General features: G+C 36.4%; 1 protein-coding gene across 1 annotated transcript in view; it reads right to left on the bottom strand.

Annotated features, from left to right (window-relative positions):
• Positions 1-404: 404 nt before the first annotated feature.
• SNTG2 (syntrophin gamma 2) overlaps positions 405-19,441 on the bottom strand; it is a 276,316-nt gene continuing 257,279 nt past the window's right edge. The window contains exons 15-17 of the mRNA XM_054195752.1: positions 13,822-13,914; positions 10,284-10,394; positions 405-536 (exon numbers count right to left, since the gene is read on the bottom strand). Coding sequence (XP_054051727.1) covers positions 405-536; positions 10,284-10,394; positions 13,822-13,914 — 336 coding nt within the window. The remainder of the gene's footprint in view (positions 537-10,283; positions 10,395-13,821; positions 13,915-19,441) is intronic.

The raw sequence follows: 19,441 nt of genomic DNA, 5'->3' as shown, positions 1-19,441 counted from the left end.
AGTGAAGGCTGTAGGAATTTTCTGTGTGCCCATCACTTTTCTAAACAGACTTAGAAGCCAAATTTTGGACACACTTTTCAAACGTTATTCCACATTTCTATTTAATAAGGGGGAGTATGTATGACCATGACAGCAGAAATGAAAATGATACCACAAGTATTATTGAATGAATATTCACTTAGAATTTTAGATTAATGCTGAAGATGACAAACTGATTCAGTTTGACTTAATATTTCTTAACTCATAGATTCAAAATGTTTAACGGATTGTGAAAACTTTTAACGTTACAGATAACACAACTATAGACTTCTTATAAAATCACAAAGTTGCAATATTGTGCATGAAATATCTACTTTCTTTAAGAAAATAATTTATTTTCCATAGTCACAACATATAATCTGATATCAGTTACTGTACATATATTTTCTTGCAATACTCTGACTGTCTATGAATACTGGATCCACAGATGCCACTTTTGCTGCTATAAAGGAGTGAATACAGTGTAAAACTGCCGTCAGATCCTGAAATTCAAGCTCCTGAAAGAGGAAGTAAGAGAAAAAAAAAAAAAAAGAGAAAATGTGAATACATATTCAGGTTTATAAACATTTTATAATACAGGAATTACATAAATACAGAACAGACTAGTCAGCAAACAACAATGGACTTTAAATGAAAATTTGAATCTTCATAGGGAACTGTAAAGTCAAAAGTGTCAAGAATAAAAGATGTATTTCGGTACCTTGTTCACTGGCAGTGCTGCATGTCAATTTAGTTTTCACTCTGTGCTACTTCATTGTTTACATTTTACTCAGCTTGGACAATGAAAGTGTTCAACTTGCAAGAACATTCAAATATCGCAGTGTATTTTAAAGTATTTGATAAGCTAAGGATATTTGGGGATGATGCAGTGTCAAGTCACAGGGTGACGGGTGAGTCACACCAGTGAGGTGTGGTGGTGTGGGAGGGTGAGAAGGACACATACTTTGGCAGCCTCTGAAGAGAGTCAGATACGCAAGCTGGGAGGCCAGAGGCCGGGTGGACGCTAAGGTAAAGTCACGCTACAGCCTGCATATAGAAATATGGCTAGGTATGAAATTCATATGCCCTGATTCACAAAGGCAGGCACGAGTTACTCCTAACCAGTCCTCAGATTCCCTTGCCTTTTTATAACATATTTCATCTTCTGTGCACAAGTTAAATCTCTTTTTCCCATTCTCCCCAGACAGAAATGGAGTGATACTCTGATACAACGACAACAAATATAATACAAGAAACATGTTCAATTTACATGATACTACTACTTGTAAAGTCTGCCGTTGGTAAATATACTGTAGGGACACTTGGGACAGTTTTTGGTTTGGGGAGAAGACATTTGTTTTCAACAATGTGTTGGCTACATAGTAGGTTATCACGGCACACTCCATACGTTTGCCTTTAAACAAAAAGCAAAGTACTGGACTTCTGCTTTTCCTATCACAGTATTTTAGCGTATCTGCTCAACACAGTTGCCAGAAACAGAATGTTTGGAATTCAAGGTTACTGCTCTGGAAAAGCTCACCATCACACCATTTTGCCATCAGAGGCCATGTATTTACTAGGCAGGAGTGGTTCCACTACTAATGGGGCCTACAGGAAGGATGGGGAGGGACTCTTTATCAGGGAGTGTAATGATAGGACACGGGGTAATGGTTTCAAACTGAAAGAGGGTAGATTTAGATTGGATATCAGGAAGAATTTACTGTGAGGATGGGGAGGCACTGGCACAGGCTGCCCAGGGAAGTTGTGGCTGCCCCATCCCTGGAAGTGTTCAAGGCCAGGCTGGATGGGGCTTTGAGCAACCTGGTCTAGTGGGAGGTGTCCCTGCCCATGGCAGGGGGGGTGGAACTAGATGATCTTTAAGATCCCTTCCAACCCAAACCATTCTATGATTCTGTAATGACTGTCTTAAAATTGTTCGCTAGTATTTGTGGGGCACAGTTTCTTTACAATCTCAGGCACACATAGTTTACTGTCTCAGGGATTTTATTTCCCATTAACCAAATTTATTATTCCCAGAAAAATGTAATTTTCTGTTACCGACTACTCTCTCCAGCATAAGGTGACAATAAGCATTACTACTGGACAGTAAGAGTAATAGAATGATATTCAACAAGCCCCCAATATACGCTCCTCCCGTGGTGTAACAGGGCTTACAAATTTAGTCTCTATGAAACATCCACAAAAATTACAGGGAAAGACCTTCTTAGACATGGTAGCCTTGGAAGAGAGAAAGTTCTGGCAGCAAGCTGTCTTCCTTATAGTGCTTGCTCAGTGTACACAGAAGCCTAAGAGAACAATGCTTTCAGCCCCTACGTCCTGCAAAGAATACGCAAGCAGAGATTTTTAGATGTCTGTCATCATCTTGGGTGGGTCATCATCAGACAAACAAATTTTAAATCCTTCCAGAACCTCAAAACACAAGAATTTCACAAATAAATAACTTTGAGAATGTGTTAACATCAATGAAATTACTCTCCCCTTCCTTCAAAAATTCTTCTCTGAAATGACTGGCTGGTTTTCCTACAACTTTCCAAGAAAAAAATATCTGAATTCCAAAACAATGCGTAGCCATTTTTGATGCCAACAGTTGAAGTAATAAGCAATTTAAAACATATCATTATAATTTAATATCTTTTATAAACTACAAACTGACACTTCAAGATTATAAAAGAATAGCAAACACAAAACACTCCTAATTAAAAAAACAGGGGCATAAACCAATATAACCGATAAGCAGAATGTGCTGTTTATTATCATTCATACCTAGTTAAATAAGGAGAAAATAAGGTAACATTGAGAGAAGAGGCAAAACTCTCTCAGACTTCTGGGTTTGCATACTTGCTAGTCAACAAATTGAGCAATAATTATCCTAAATGAAAAATCTCTTCAGAACTTGTATCAAACCGTAGCACTTATGCAACTTTTAATAACTGATATTTGGTTGCTGAAGTAATCATTTGGGCCTCATACTCAAAATTAGATCTCATTGTGAAAGAAAAATGAAGCCTGATGGTTGAAATTGTTTGAGGAATTTAAGCCCTTGTAATCTTTATTCTGATTTTTTTGGGGGGCATAACCCCCCTACTTTTTCTATTTTGATTGATAGTTACGGAGCGAATATGGCAATAAGTATCTTAAAATATATTTTATTGACAATAATGTCTACTGTAAATATTAATATAAAATTAATATAAACCCTTTCAGAAAAAAATAGTGCCATTATTTAACTCTCATTTTCTAAGTTTTATAAAATTAAAATGAAGTACAAACTCACGATTATTAATGAAATACACCTCAATATGAAATACTACAGGCCTCAGTATATCAGTTCTCGGCTCAAGTAAAAGAGGTTTACATCTCCTGAATTACCATCTTTAAAACCAATAACATCTAAAATAAAAACCCACTCCAAAATCAACTGAAATCATCCAAAAATTTCAGCTCGGGTTCTGACACTTAACACACTGACCAAATGCAGGCAAATGAACTGAGAGAAGAGAATCTTTCACAAAGCTTTAAATTTCTCTACTCTGGCTTGATGCACTTTGAATCTATGCATGTTTATCAAGATAAGCAATCGGAGGTAACCTAGCATCTTCCTGTTGCATAGTCAGAGGACATGGACACAATATGTCTCTTAGCAAGAGACTATCTTGAATATGGTTTTAAGGGTGGAAATTTGGCCTCTTCAGGTTTAGAATGCAATGGGAATTTTTCCTAGAAAATAACACCAATGGCACTTCTTTCAAAATAATGCATTAATGCATTGCTCTGATAATTTATTTTTCTTTCTTTTTTTTTTTTTTTAACGCACCATTTCTCTCCATACCCAGCCAGGCAGATGACTGAGTAACTGATCATTTTATTTGCTCTGTATCATCTAACACCACCCACCCTTATGGTTGCTTGCCTTATCCGTGATTGCTGCATTTTTCTTTAATTAAGATTATCAGTTTATTTTTTGGTATATATAGAAGAATCTATGCAATGTCTCATGTTTCAATAACCAAAGCTATCTCAGTTTACTAAATGTTTCTTAATAAGTGGATTAAGTACAACACTAGAAGGAAGACAGCAAGAGCAGAACATAAAAGATTGGATTAAAACAGTGAGAGGACAAGACTGCAAAACTGCCTGCTGGTACTGAGAATATAAAAGATGTGCACACTGCACTAACCTCGATCACTGTATGTGCACGGCCAAGTAAGAAAAATATATGTTCTTGTTTTGTCCACCCACCTATGAGAGTTGGATTTCTTACATATCATAAAGAGCTTGACAGGCCTGTTGCATCATTACCACACACACCTTAATTTTATTGATTACTTCCGAGAGCTGTTGAATCTCTGTTTGAACAAGACATGAGCCTGTATCACATAAAAGGCAGGTAAATGGAGACGCTGACAGACAGTGTTCTTGTGCCCTGTGCATTTCATGATTTCTTTAAGGACATTGGTAAGCCTCAGTGTTTATTAGTTGTTGACAAGAGCACAACTATTACTACTGTATTCTTCAGCATATTTTTTCAATCAGATTGAAATGATAACCATATCTTTTGTAAAAAAAAAAAGAACAGATAAAAATATCTAGGTTTTAGCTCCAGTCCACATGGAAGTCAAAACAGGAACAATTCTAAATTCAGTTCTATACCTCAGCAAGTATGCCAGGGCTTGGCTGCCATATCATGGTTGAGAAGAACAAATGTATTAGTATTGTACAGCTTGTTAAGACTCTTATAAATATGTAAAGATAAATTATTGGCTATGGTATGAAAGCTTCTTCAGCTATAAGCTTTTATTTGGCCTCCACTTTGTGACTGTCATTTGCACAAAGAGCAGAAGGATGAGCTAAAATGGTGTTCTTACCCTGCAACAGTAAGAACCAGATCTATGATGCCAACATTCAGTGCCAGATGAATTGCAATTTATCAATTGTACGTAACTCTTTTAACAGTGTTCTACAGGGATCTGGAAGAGTCAGATGGCTCTTCACTTTCAGCTCGAGTGACTGCAAATACCACTGTCTACTGCTAAATCTGAAACACTTTTAAATGTTGCATTGGCAGATGCAAACTTTGCTAATGCACGAGAAACTCATCTGAAAACTCGTTCTGGAGGTGCTTGTCTAAGAGCAGCCAACTAAATTCACCAATTCCAGCAAATATGAAAATAAATTTCCAACAGCAATCAGACTGTCCAATACGGACAAACAGGCAAAATCTTAACTCATATCTACCATCGTCTTGCAAACGTTTTTCAAGCTCTCAAGATGTTCAGTAGTGAACTGCCAGCCTGCAGCAACAAAAGACCCACGTTAATAAAAATATAGAAGGGCTTGAGTGCTAGGTTATGGTTTATTGATGCTAGAGGTTAATGATGCTGTAGAGAGAGCTTTGCTTGCACTCTCCTTGATTTGCCATATCTCTCAACAGTACTAATATGGGATAGATACGCTCTCAGATGAATACAGTAAACCTAAAGAAAGAAATACAGTTGCTGACCTGTCCTTGATCACTCTCCTGAAGTTCTCCTGTTTTAAAGAGAATAGGATTTATTGCAAAACTGCTGCAGAGTCTAATTGCAAAATCAGATCACATTGTATCACGCTACCACTCTGAAATTACAGAAGAATTGAGGCTTGAAGCCAGTGAAGAAAGCATACTGAATGCACTCAGCTAAACATGCAGGGCTCTTAAGGTATATGTGTAACAAAGAAGTGGATGTGACCAGTAACATTTAGTTGAAGCTTCAATACAGCTTACGATCGTCTAGCGACACTATGATTTCTTTTCTTTCCTTTTTGAATTAAATATTTGTGACCAAGTTAGTAAGGGAGCAAATTTAGTAAAGAAAGATAAATAAACTCTCTTTCCGTTCCCAGGGTGAATGAATTTTAAAAATATAATTCCATCTTTTCTTTTCCACAGAGTACAAAACGAACAAAAAAGAAGAGGATGAGTAGAAAAGGGAAATGCACAATTAAAATATGCTTGGAAAAAGAAATCTTATCTTCCAGGTAGCTATAGTTTAGCTAAGTGAGATAAAGCATCAATGCAATCCTGGAAGTAGTAATCTTAATTTTTATTTTTTACAGCAACTTTGAAAATGCTGGATACATGTCATGTTGGTTAAGAATATCTACTATTATTAGGATTACTTGTAATTTCTCAGTACCGGATCCTGTATTCTGGTACACAAGCTATATACAATTTGCCAAATATAAAACAGTTTGGCTGATATTTACCATATGAGTTTTCCTCAACAGATTACTTTTTAAAAGAAAATTTTAGCCAAAATGGTTTACTCACTCCCGAGACTCTGAAATTTGGTAGGACTATGAGTTTTACATCGGGCGGTCGCTTTTTACTATTCCTGTGAAATCTGCTTGCATTTTTCATTGGAAAATTTACTTGGAAAATTTATATTATATAAAGATATAATTTTCACTGTGCATGCTCCAGCTTCAAACTTCCATCAGACAGGAAATTAAAGAGGTATGAATCTAGATCAGGCAAATTTGGGTACATTATACTATTCCATTTTGCAAGCAAATGATGGAATCTTCTTTTAGAATTTCTTTTTCAATCACTCTTAACTTTTTTTATGGTAACTTAACTTAGGTACCATTGACCAAAATTATTTATGAGAACATCATGTAGGACTATGTTTAAACCTTAACAAATTCAAGACAGATCACACGTACTGGTTCCCTCCAGAGTAGTTAGCCTGTCACAAAATGGAAATGAGGCAATTTTGCTATAGTCTCTTCTCAAAAATCCACCTTGATAGTTTCCTATCGATCACTTTATTATTCTCTCTATAATTACAAATTATTTATTTAAACAGTTAGGCCGACTGGTCTGTAAGTCTCTTTGTCTCTCCTTCATCCCCTTTTTTTAAAAACAAAAAACCAACCAACGAAAAAAAAAGCTGCTATGTTTTCTTTCTCTGCAATCTTACCCATCAACCTGAACTTCTCAAACCTAACTTCCACTAGTTCCTAAATGCTGCAAAAACTAACGTTTAAAAATATTTCAGCCACCATCCTTCCATGGTCTGGTTTGTGTTTATAACCCCTTGATCTTAACTGTAATGTAGGATGCAATGTCATATTTTTAATAACTGGAGCAAAAAAAAAAAGTATGTAACCTATTCTTCTCATTTACTATTTCCTCAGTTTCCACAGTAAACTATGAATTATTACTTGCCTTCATGCCTTCAGCTGCCTCCTACTATTAAAGTATTCAGAGATTTTTTTTTTCTTGTTTTCATGTCTATTTTAGTTGTAATAGTTAAGAAAAGACAAAAGCAAGTATCTTTTTGCATATGAAATTCTCATGTGTAAGAGCTGCATGTGTAGTCAACATGCTCCATCTGGCTGAAGAGCACACAGGTTTAAAAGCTCCCCACAAAAAGGCATCTCCAGCTCAGAGAATTCCAAACCGCTGATCCAAGGAAGAGTCCACAGCCCATACAAACTCCACAATAATGCCACAATCCAGGAATACTTCATAATCAACCACTCTCCTCCCCCTTTCAAAATAGTCGCAGAGCTACTGCTTCATACAGATCAATTTGCATGCTATGTTGCAGAATTTTTAAGTCTGCCTTCTGAAAAAATAAGTCTGACTTCCTACAGAAATGAAGTGGTAAAATCCCATATTTGTGCACGTGTGTAACTTCTGCCCTATTTGTTGAAGAGGTGGACCCTTCAGAGGAGCTGAATTTATAGAAGTGTGGCACACGTTGTTGGCAGGGACTGGGAGGTCCTGTTACCACCCTGCAGGCAAGGGAAGGCAGGGAGAGCATCGTCCTTCCCTGCCTTGACCAGCAGCTGGGGCAGAGGTCCCTTGGCTACCCATTATACGTGGGTTTTCTAACCTGGTAATACACACAAACCAGCTGCAACAAATTTTTCCCTATTGTAAGGCTGGATAAAAATATGCTGGGACTTGGCAGTAGTATGAATGCATTGCAATGACTTTTGGGGGACTTCAAGGAGTCAACGCGGAGTTATTACTGGAAGTATTAAAGGCAGGGTAAGTTCAGGGAAGTACTGAAATGGGAAACTATGAAGGGACGTTGTAGGGAATACAAAGGAACTAAAGGAGAAATAACTGACAAGAATCTAGGCCTTATTAGCTCCTTCGAATAGAAAATTTTTTAAATGGAAAAATGTATTGTTCTTCACCTAAAACTGAACTGCACAGGAAGAAGCACTTGGCTTAAAATTTATGGGAGAAAAAACATCGTCTCTAGGTAGTAACCAAGATGTGAAAATAAAATTCCCAAATGTGATTTTTTTTTACCTAAGAATTTATAAGCATATAAAATTAGAGATAATCTGGAAAATTCTTTTGCAACCTTAACTGTACTGTTTACTGCCAAGTGAACATAAGTCATCTGTATCAAGCTTTATTTCACATGTAGTGGCTCATTTACTCAGGAAAAATGAAACTTCTATTATTTGATGACATTTTCCGTTTCTCATTATTGGCTGCATTTCACCGTACAGCACCATCTGGCTCAGTGAAATCTCTTTCAGTTCAATAAACTGAGGCGGATACTGTACTACACTATGGGATTAATGTTTGCTATTTCCCGACTAGTCTGTAACTCTGAACTCTAGGAAATAATACCATTCAAGCGGTGGGCATATACCTGAATATACACGCCACTTATCCGAAGTGGAGAGGCTGCACAGCTGTATCCCAGACCCATTTAAGGTGAAATCCTGGTGGGTACGCTGCACTGTGCAGAGGCAGTGGTAAAGGGTATACTCACTGAAATCCTCATAAATCCTCAGCTACTTAGTATCAGCCTTTCCTCTGGCCTTTAATGAGCTTTTCCTAGGCTCTTTCAAAAGTTACAACACATATGTAAATTTAGGTGCATACACACTTATAATTCTTTATGAACCGATCATATATCATCTTACACCTGGTAATTTCAAGGTATCTCACAAATATTGACAAAAATTCTGCCAACTACAAGGTGTTTTCATTAGAGCGATGCAAAAGAATAATTTTTAGTATTTTAAAAAAATCAGTCTCCTGGACACAACTTGCTACAAAATTATCATTAGGACTCATTTTTATCATTATTTTACAGATAATCAAATTTTCATAAAAACGCTAAAATTTACAATTTTTTAATCTAAAGAGTACAATACGAGTAAACCCAATTAAAAACAATTGAAGTGAGCACAGAAATAAAAAAAAAAAAATTTTAAGAAATCAGATTATTTGCCACAACAGAAAGAGGAATGATCCAGTATTGAAGCAATGGAATTCCATTGCAAGCATGGAATGAGGGCCCTTGGCCAATCACACAGATGAATTACCTAATCATTTAATACACAGATTCAGATATTCAGGTTATGGGTTTTGCACCAGTACAATCCTCCTGTCTGACCTGGAACAAGTTACGTGAGCTCTCTGCGACAGATGATCATGTATAAAATGATGATATTTGTCTTTTCCTGTCTCCAAGCAGGACGGTGAGAAAGGAAGTGGAAATGACCTGCTAATACTATAATGACCTCTCAAGTTGTTATACTATTATACCTTTGTAACAGATATTATAATATCTTTTACAGTAGAGCCAAGAGAAAACTCAAGTTATGTTGCTGATGAAATACTAATTTACTAATATAGATGTACAAAGACAGACATATTGCATTTGTTGTAACTTTATGATAACCAAGGAAGGTTATTAAACATCAGAAGGATAGGTAATATACAACCCCAAGTGAGAGCATTTGACAATTTTCAGAGATCTTCAGTTATTTTTCTTTTGTTTTCATTGGCTTTTGTCCACCAAATCCCAGTTGAACTTAAAACTTTAACTTAAAATTTTTGCTTAAAATTTTAAGTCTACTATATAGCAACTTAAAAATTTATTTAACATTTAAATAGTTTTATTTTTCCTCTATCCTTTTTAAAAGCAGTTTTTAGATATTATATTTATTATGGGTTGGCTAAACAACTTCACAGCAATCATCTTTCTGCAATTGTAAAACATCATCATAAAACAATTCGGTAACAGGCTTATACAAACAGTGCAATGAATCCAATGATAACTACATTCACTTCCGTTTCTTGAGTTTCTAGAGAATAGGAAAAAAAAGACAAACTGTGACGTGGAGTTCACCATCTCCATGTGCAGTAGTAAATGGAATTTTTGATGCCTTGATAGTAATTCCATTCCATTTTTTACTAAACTGAGAAAGAGGATGTTGCTTACCTTTGTCTCAATTTGTTTGGTGTCTAGATTCTGAAAAAGCAGCTTTACTTTTGTTTTCCCATCATCTGAAGAGCCTTTGAGCTGAGAAAACTTAAACCTCCACAGCACATTCTAAAGAGAAAGAAATTTGATTAATGACTCTGTTACACATATCCTTACCTAGAACTATAGACTGATGATCAATGTTCATGTATCAGTATAAAGCATTAGCACAGTAAACATAGCGCATGATAACAGGTTGGTTGCAGAGCAAATAAAATTAGCATCTCTGTATCACATATGAAAGCAAAATATACAATATTAATATTCGCTAATTAAACAGTTATGTAGAAATTCTCTGAAATGTAAATGCTTCAGTTGCCTACATAATATCAAAATCCATGGCAAAATCTTAATTGTGGAAAGATCCATGGGGATATTTATATCAGTTTCACTATGAACACTATTCCACACTGTATCTCGATCTTTCAGATTTCAGCTGGTTCATCTGCATAACACAGATAATAATGTCTTACAGAGATGTTGCAAAGCTGAAATTACTGATGTGTGTAACGTGGTTTGAAATCCTCAGATAAAAGCTATAGAAATGCAAAAGCGTTATTACTGAATGCAGTCTCACAAACCACAAAAAATATACTCTACATTACAGTAGTTTGTAAAATACGTAAGAATTCTAGGCTTCTTGGTCTCCTACAGGTTTATGCATGGCATCTTACTACTGTTGGCAAATCCTAGATGGACAGGTATTTTTTAATAGTTATGGAGATACTTTTTAAAAACAAATATTGGGAAATTATTTTTGAAACGAATGTCATTTTCCATCTTTATTTGAAGGATTTCTATTGATCGCCTGAAAATGTATAATTTTAAAAAAACACAAGGTAGCAACTTGCATCCAGACTTTCTACTGATGTTTCCTTAATGCCTGTAATCTCAACGAAAATTCTATGCACATGTTGAAATGTGATTCAGTCCCTGGACGCTGTTGAGGAAACACAAGTTAAATATTTTGAAGGCTATTTCATAAGCAGACAAAGAAAAAAGTTTGCTATGTTCCATTTTCTGATATAATTCATTGCAAAATATTTTTTCATGTAGACCAGTGGTCTTCAGAACCCTACCCTTTGAAAAGGAATGCCTTATAAACAAAAATAATTGTTTACAGAAGGCACAAAAAGCCTGATTCCATCTCCTGGTTCCCCGCAGAAATAAACGTCACTGCCTTAGATAAATATAACAGATGAAGAAAAACCCAACTATGCTACAGCATTGTGATGGTGCTTAAACTTTACATTCATGAACAGATTTTTAACTGGGTCCAGAGGGCCTAATTAAACCATGTGAAAAGTATTCAAAGCTTAAATGAGTTTGGATCTAAATAGGTTAGAGGAATGTTCGCTATATAATACAACTGCTAGGGTGGAGATAACACAAAAACTAAGGAACAATTTAGCAATAATTGTCATTGCTGGAGTCATCATCTCTTCCAATAGTTGACACTGAGTGGAAAGGAAAAGAAGTAAATGGCTCTGGAAGGTGGAAGAAAATGCACACTTTGGGATCCCTTCATCTTTGATGAGCAGCTGGAGGCACAGGATAGGGAAGACGAACCAACTAAGCCAAGCAGTAAAAAAAATCCCTACAATCAGATATAAAGCAGCAGCAGGCCACAAGAGTATGTCTGTGAAGGGCCCAAAATGGTAAAAGCTGAATGAGTTAAGCCCATGATGACCCATGGAACAGAACATGTATGAAGTGAAGTAATTCTCTCAAATAAGTTTAAGAATCCCCCAAAACTGCTCTAGAGAAGAGCTTTCTAAAAGACACTTAAACTCCTAAGCAGAAGTTCTTTCTCTTTTTGTTTTGTCACTTGTAGTAAGAAGGCCCTTTTAATTTTATTTTACAGACTGTAATGTAGAACATGTTTTAATGACTACATGAGCTGGTTGGCCTAAATTTGAGATCCAGGTTTAAAATTGTAGGGCAGACGGGGGACTGGCCTTCATTTTAATAAGCCTGTATGAACACCTGCTGCGGTGTAAGACCATTCTTTGCATCAATAGGTGACTTGAATTTGAAATTCATTATCTCCAAGGAAAAAAAAGGGTTTTTTCAGCAAAATTACCATGTCCCTAATGAACTGTTAATTGCTTGACCACTTCAACAATCTATTCAGTGTTGGTAGGAAATATACTGAAAAATCCCTGAGTGTTGGGCAACACAGTCAGCTCCAGCTGACAGTTATGGGAAGTAAGAAGTATTGCGGAAGCCACACGTTGCTGCCTTACTCAGGCTTGAGGATGCAGAGGACATCACCATCTCTCACACAATAAATGCCTTGAGCTCTCCAGAATTTTTACAGTTTAATGACAGAATCAATCTATCTGACTTTATTCTGTATTTCTGTTTAGGTAAGCAAGAAAGGTTGATCTAAATCCTCCTCCTCATCAATACTGAAGGTAGGCACTGTGGCTCAAAGTCCTATCCTTTCTATAGGTGATATCTTGGTTCTACTGAATGCAGTAGGAACAGGATTTTAATTATGGCTCAGGTTCAGGAAACGTATTTCCTGAAATTTTATGCCACCTCATAGGATAGCACACTTAATGCAATTAGTCCAAATTTTCAAATAATGATCTTGGTCATTACTTCTCTGCACAAAGATTTGTGCATTTTGGCCCAAAACTCACAAAATATCAACACACAAAAACTGTATCCTGTGTCAATATTTCAAAATGCAGTATTATTTCCTCTTAACTCAGAATGACTGACTGAATTTCTTTAATATATATTAAATTAATCCTTTCAGTTTGGTGTTGAAGACCGTATTTCAGAGGACAGCTCTATGGAGGCACAAATACTGTATGTATGTTTACTTCTACTGGCAAACAATTGTATGAGTCCATTTAGAATAATTTAAAGTATCACTTTAAATAATATATAAAGAGAGGGCTTGGAAGCTGGCATGTATCATAAACCATCCCCTGCAGGCACTTTATATATAGCCACTCTGTTTTGCAAGATAAGTGAATTTAATCTTATAGATTATGACTTTGAAATGCATTTGCCCTTGTTCTGTTTATTTTAGACATGGCCTAAATTTCTCATGATGGAAGAATAATTAATCCTATTTTATATCCATAGCTTCAAAACAAATAGGATCAGGTGACACAATTTTTTTCATGACTGATGATCTTTTAAAAACCTTGGCATTTCTTCATGACTAAGAAACCAAGTTCTCTGCTAAATATAACCTTGCTTTGCTTTTATTACTTGAAAAGGAAATTACTTTTTTTGTATCTTTCTCCAAAATTTATCTTTACATATTAAGGCACAAGCATAATTGTGCCCTTCTAGTCCCAAACCGACTACATTTCAGTAGTGCTGTATAAATAAAAAGTACAGTATGTTTGAGGAAGAAATACTCGACATCAACGTAAAAAATTACTGTTACTGATCAACATAAAAAATCAGTTAATGGTAACGTCAATAATAGTAAAGCAAGAGAGAGCTGTGTTTTCTTTTCTTTTTCTCTTACCTTTGTTTTACTGTCAAAACAGGTAAATCCCAGAGCAAAGTCGACTGTGAAACACAGGGTATCCCCTTGCCAACTGCACATATATGTTTTAGACTGGGGGAAAAAAGAAAAAAGCATGATTTTTGAGAGAACAACCATTATTGTCATTTATCATATATCACACACGTTTTTGTGAGAAGACATTCAGCTGGCAACACTGGTACTGCTTTGTATTATTATATTTTAAAATTGTCAAAAACTTCTGAATGAAGGTCAGTATCAGATCTGTCAGCTATAGACGCTAACTGGAGGTCTTCTATATTTCGGGTCACTCTTCCAGAAAATAAAGATCATATTCTTGCAAACCATCCCTTACAAAATGAAACACAGAACAAAGCAAGCCAAATCTGACTGTTTCAAAGCTTTTGGAAAACTGGTTAGACCTGACCAGTTAATGACTTCTGACATAATTTCCAGCAAATGTGCTGGTAACAGTGCCTAAATGTTTAGTGATTGCAATCTAATTACAAGAAAGCTATCTGTCTACTTGACCTCTCCATCTGATTTAAACTTTGTAGACCGTCTTTTTCATTTTGCAACATTTTTTCATTTGTAGACTTGGGTGACACGCCAGTGCAGCACTATGTTAGTTAATGTAATTTAATAAGAAGAAGTAATAACTATCACTCATTAATTAGCACTGATACTTGCTAGACAGTGCTATATATACACCAATTATATGTTGGTAGATATATATATACCAATTCTTTGATCACCTTTCAGGTTAGAAAGAAAAAATTCTGTTTTACTAACACAACGCAGAAGTTCTGCTTAAACTTCTCAATAAGCTTTATAGTAAAAAGTCAATTAATTTTCTTCTTTACACGTGTTTTAAGGCTAGCTAACTTGGGTATGTGACGGATTCTGAAGACACACGAAAGTGCTTCTGATGATGATGCAATATGAAAAAGCTTGATGACATTCATGGTTCATGGCAAAAAGCCCACTGCATTCAGTAGGAGTAAACATCAGAACCTGTCTCCAGCCTTTCCTCACCTCACCTTACCAGCCACAGAAAAAATGATACCCTTGCGCTTTATGAAATCTTCGCTATTTTTTTTTCTGCCAAGGGACCATTTCTTTGCTTTCATTGATATTTCATAAGCTGCAGTGTTGTCTCATGCTTAGACATTTGTTTACGTGTTTACTATCTGGTTAGTTTCTTTAAATTCCAAAAAATGGTTTTAACGCAAGAATGGCCTAGAGGAGATTGAAAGCATTAATAAACCTGCTTAAGTTGAAAATTGTCCTTTTAATTGTTTTTTAAAGAGTTTTAGTATAACATAAAACTTCTGTATTTAGTAATTGTAAATGTTTCCTCATTCCACTATTAATAAAAAATTGTAGAGTTACTAAAATAAGCATTTCAGAGTTACAGATATGACATTTTATACAGGGTTTTGAAAGGGCTGGGAATTAAATTAATTTATTAGTACACATTAGTATTATAATCAGCTCAACAATGACAAAGATGTATATTATTTCTGAATAAATTATTTTGCTCATTGGTGTTCAAAGATCATATTATTTGGCATTTAAAACGATTTCAGTGATTGATATTCAATTAGAAGGACATTTAAATATCCCTACATTTTATTCAGTAATTATAAGGTGGCATTAAGCACCAGTCATAACTTATTCTCTATTATTTTCCAATTAAAAATGTTATACTAGCTGAGCTCTGACTCAGCAAAGCAATTTTTAAAATATATTAAATTAGATTCCCCCAATGGGTGAGCATCTAATTGCTCAGCCACAAATGGTGAATACTAAAATGAACTTTTCACAAATAATTAGCCTGGGGTATTTTACAAATATTCAATATTTGCAAATAACAGAACTGGTTTGGAAATTATTTGCAGACAAATACTAGACAAACAGAATATGCTGCATTTTCACTGTGATAAACAGTTCAAATATAAGGTTTATACTTACAAAACACTAATAGCTTTTTCTTTACAACAGAATTTGTTTGGGTTTTGCCGTATAAATTTAAAAGCCTGCCTATGGCATTTACTTAATGACTTTGAACAAGTTCTCAGACACCTCTGTGAAAAGGACTCCCATCTCCATTCATTAACACTAGTACAGAGCACTGTCCCTTTTCGTTCTTGCCTTTAGAATAAGCTTCCTGTACACTTGCAATAGGTTATTTTAAAAAAATCTTCCTTACTGATGGGAAATGAGATTTTTCTGGGCTTAGCTCTACTACTAGCTTATCACAAAACTCTTGTGGATTGTAAGTAGAGGTCGATGAGAATCTACAAGGTTATTAACCTTAAGATATGCATTAAAATATTTTCCCGTCGTACAGCTACACCCCAAAAGCCACATTAATTTACACAGCTCATATACGTATGAAAATTCGAATCGTTAGCAAATGTGGTATAGTGACTGTCTTTGGCTTGCACTGTTCCAGACAAGTTTTTCCAGTTCTGACCTTGGAGATTCTGAACATTATGGGGATGTAGACTGACGTTTAAGCCTGACGTGTCAAAGTATAAAGAATTAGCTGTTTTCTGTTTCCCAGAAATAATTCAGCTTTGATCTATCCTCCTTGTTTAGCAGACTGTCTCAGTATCCTGGAGCTCCGGCTCTCCTGATCACAGGGTCCATTGGAACTATTCTGCGGAACCAATGGACGTTCCAGCTGCTTCTTTGGGCTGACTTGTGGTGGCCAGCATGACGCTACCATGCTAGCACTACACTGTAAATGCAGGTAATATCACACGATATTAATATCATTATGCACTAATTAGCATTATATCACATACTTCTAACACCAGTCACGAGCAGTCCTGAGCACGTGCTCTCTGCCTGTCTTGTTCATGCCTCCACACTGGGTCCCCTTGAGCAGAGTAGCTCATGTACAAGTAAGCAAGCCTCTTTGCTCCAAAAGCAGAAGGGGAATGTTAAGAGCAGGCCGCAGTTCTCCTTCTTGCTAATGAAATTTCTGCCTCTTCTCAGCAAATCAGTGATACAAAGCCGAAACCTTGTCTGTGCACAAACTGCAGGGGACTGAGATTCCTGAAGGGGAGTAAGAAGGCTGGGTAGGGCAGAGTGGTAGAAAAAAGAGAGCCCAGGAAGCTAAACTACAGGAAAAGAGGGCCTGCATCTAGGAGCAGGAGGTGTTGGCTAGAGTGTGTAAGTGCCCTTCTACTGTGGCCTTCAGAATGAAATGAAGTCCCTATATTTACCCTGGGGCAAGACTTCAGCCTTTTCAGCTGGTCAGTAGTTGGCCTTTCACTCCCATCTACAAAACTCTTGACACTTCCATCCCTGCATGATCCTGCAGTTAACTAATAATATGAGGCTTGAGGAACTTAGTTCTTTGTTTTGTTGTTGCTATCCACATCAATTAATATCCTCCATGACTAAGCACACATCTTGTAATCCACAGAAGGTAATTAGTATTGAAGGCTTGGGTCAATTACCTCTTAATGGAAAAAACAGAAAGGCTTCTTTCATGCTTATCTTCCATCAGTTTTTACAACAGGGAGAGGATAAGGGACAGGTTGCTTCAGTACTCTAAAACAAAGACCGATGTAGGATTCTGTCTAACAATGAGAAGAGACTTTACAAATGTGCTCAATGACAGGCCAATTAATTTCAAAACCAGCTTTTATGATCATCAGTTACGATGAATCTTTCTGTGAGAAGGAGCGAATGTGTAGAGATCTGTAGAGAACAGATCTGCTAATCTAACAAGAAGGGCTTTAAACTTGGTTCATGGCTGTTAGGTACCCAAGTCAAGAGCTGAGTAAATGCTAAAACTGGAGAATGAATGCATGGGAAAAAAGACTACAAGAGGGACTTCCTGATTGCCACTCAGACAGGAGGGCATAAATATACCTCAAATATCTGTACAGTGAGAGACAGAGCCTGGGCAACAAACAGTAAGGGTGACCATTTCATGTGTAGTCACTGGCCTATGACATGGTTGGAAGCACAAAGCCTTGGTGGGTAATAGGCACCATAGCAGCCCAGACACTGGCTGCTTGGAAGGAGTTACAAGGAAGAAAAAGATAACTTCTACTCTTGAGTTGCCTTCTATGTGTAGGGGTCCTTGGCCACACAGAGCCATAGTATGAAGCCAGAAGGAAGCAAGCATGCCCATCAGATCACAGGCCTTCTGATTTTGGCACAGACTTGTGGGTCTCCCAGGCAGGCTGAAGTCAGAAGGAAGTCTGGTTGCTCCAGGGACTGTGCAGTCCAAATGCTTCTAAATAAATCCAGATATGCAATAGATTTTTGTGGTTACTGGACTATCACATAATCATAGAATTGCCTAGGTTGGAAGGGACCTTTCAGATCATCTAGTCCAACCATTCCAACCATCAGCCTAACTCTGACAAAACCCATCACTAAACTATATCTCTAAGCACTATGTCTACCCATCTTTTAAATACCTCCAGGGATGGTGCCTCAACCACTTCCCTGGGCAGCCAGTTCCAATGCTTAATAACCCTTTCAGTGTAAAATTTTTTCCTAGTATCTAGTCTAAACCTCCCCTGGTGCAACTTGAGGCCATCTCCTCTTGTCTTTATTGAAATGCTTTAGCAGGGAGGCTAAATTTGCTGAAGTTCTGTCATAGCTGTCCAATGTAGTGCCTATGGATTTTTTTCAAGGCATACAATCTTTTAATGTTACTTTGACATGGGACGTGGGATTGTCTAAGAAATAAAGGTTCCACTTGTTTATGTTTTTCAGTAAAATTCTTTAAAATCATGATTACCAATAATGACTGTAGTTGAGATGTTACATTCTGAGATCCACAATGATTCATAGTAAAAAAATACCATTTTACATAATTTTTAAAGAACCAGGGTGGTCAGTTACCAACCTTTTCAATCAGTATTCCTTTTCTGAAGATTTCCTTTATTTCCTTAGCAAATAAAGTTTCTAAGGAACAAATGAGTGATGTTGCTCATGTAAGGGCAACACAGAAAGATGACACAGTGTATACTCCTTTTAATGGAGTTCACTTTAGTGAACTCTAGTGCTGTTGTTCCTAATGCCTCATCAGGCTTACAGTTTCAAAAATTCAGCTAATGCCTGGCTCCATTGTTCTTAATTATTGTCCTGCATGAAGACCAACCTCACTTTTTCCTTATCTACAGCACTTATATGCAATATATTCGTGCATTCTGGACTCAGCTATGTTCTGTTGAGCAGGAATTCTAGTGTTTTTGATCAGCCAAAATACAGAAATAAATATTGGTCATCTATTCTAAATGAATACAAATTTGGCACATAGATGATTTTGCTTGTTTATTTTCCAAAAAGCAACTGGCAAGTAGACAATATCATTACACTTTACTGCTTAAACTACACATTTTCCCTGCTACTCCATCAACTACTTTTTAGATGTATACATACGACTGCTCTAAGACGGGCTGTAAAGGTTTATTACATGTAAGTGGGAACAAAGACACTATTTCTCACTATACTCATGATATAGAATTCAACACATATTTTCTAAAAATAAATGATAAAAATAACCAGACAGCAAAGCCTTTGGGCAAGAACCACATCCATATCCATATGTAGAGAGTACACATATTGCACACTGTATTCCTAT

Source organism: Rissa tridactyla, chromosome 3 (genome assembly GCF_028500815.1).
Source record: "Rissa tridactyla isolate bRisTri1 chromosome 3, bRisTri1.patW.cur.20221130, whole genome shotgun sequence".
In the NCBI taxonomy this organism is placed as follows: Eukaryota; Metazoa; Chordata; class Aves; order Charadriiformes; family Laridae; genus Rissa; species Rissa tridactyla.
The sequence above is the reverse complement of the archived record's forward strand: the minus strand, read 5'-3'. Positions and strand labels throughout refer to the sequence as shown.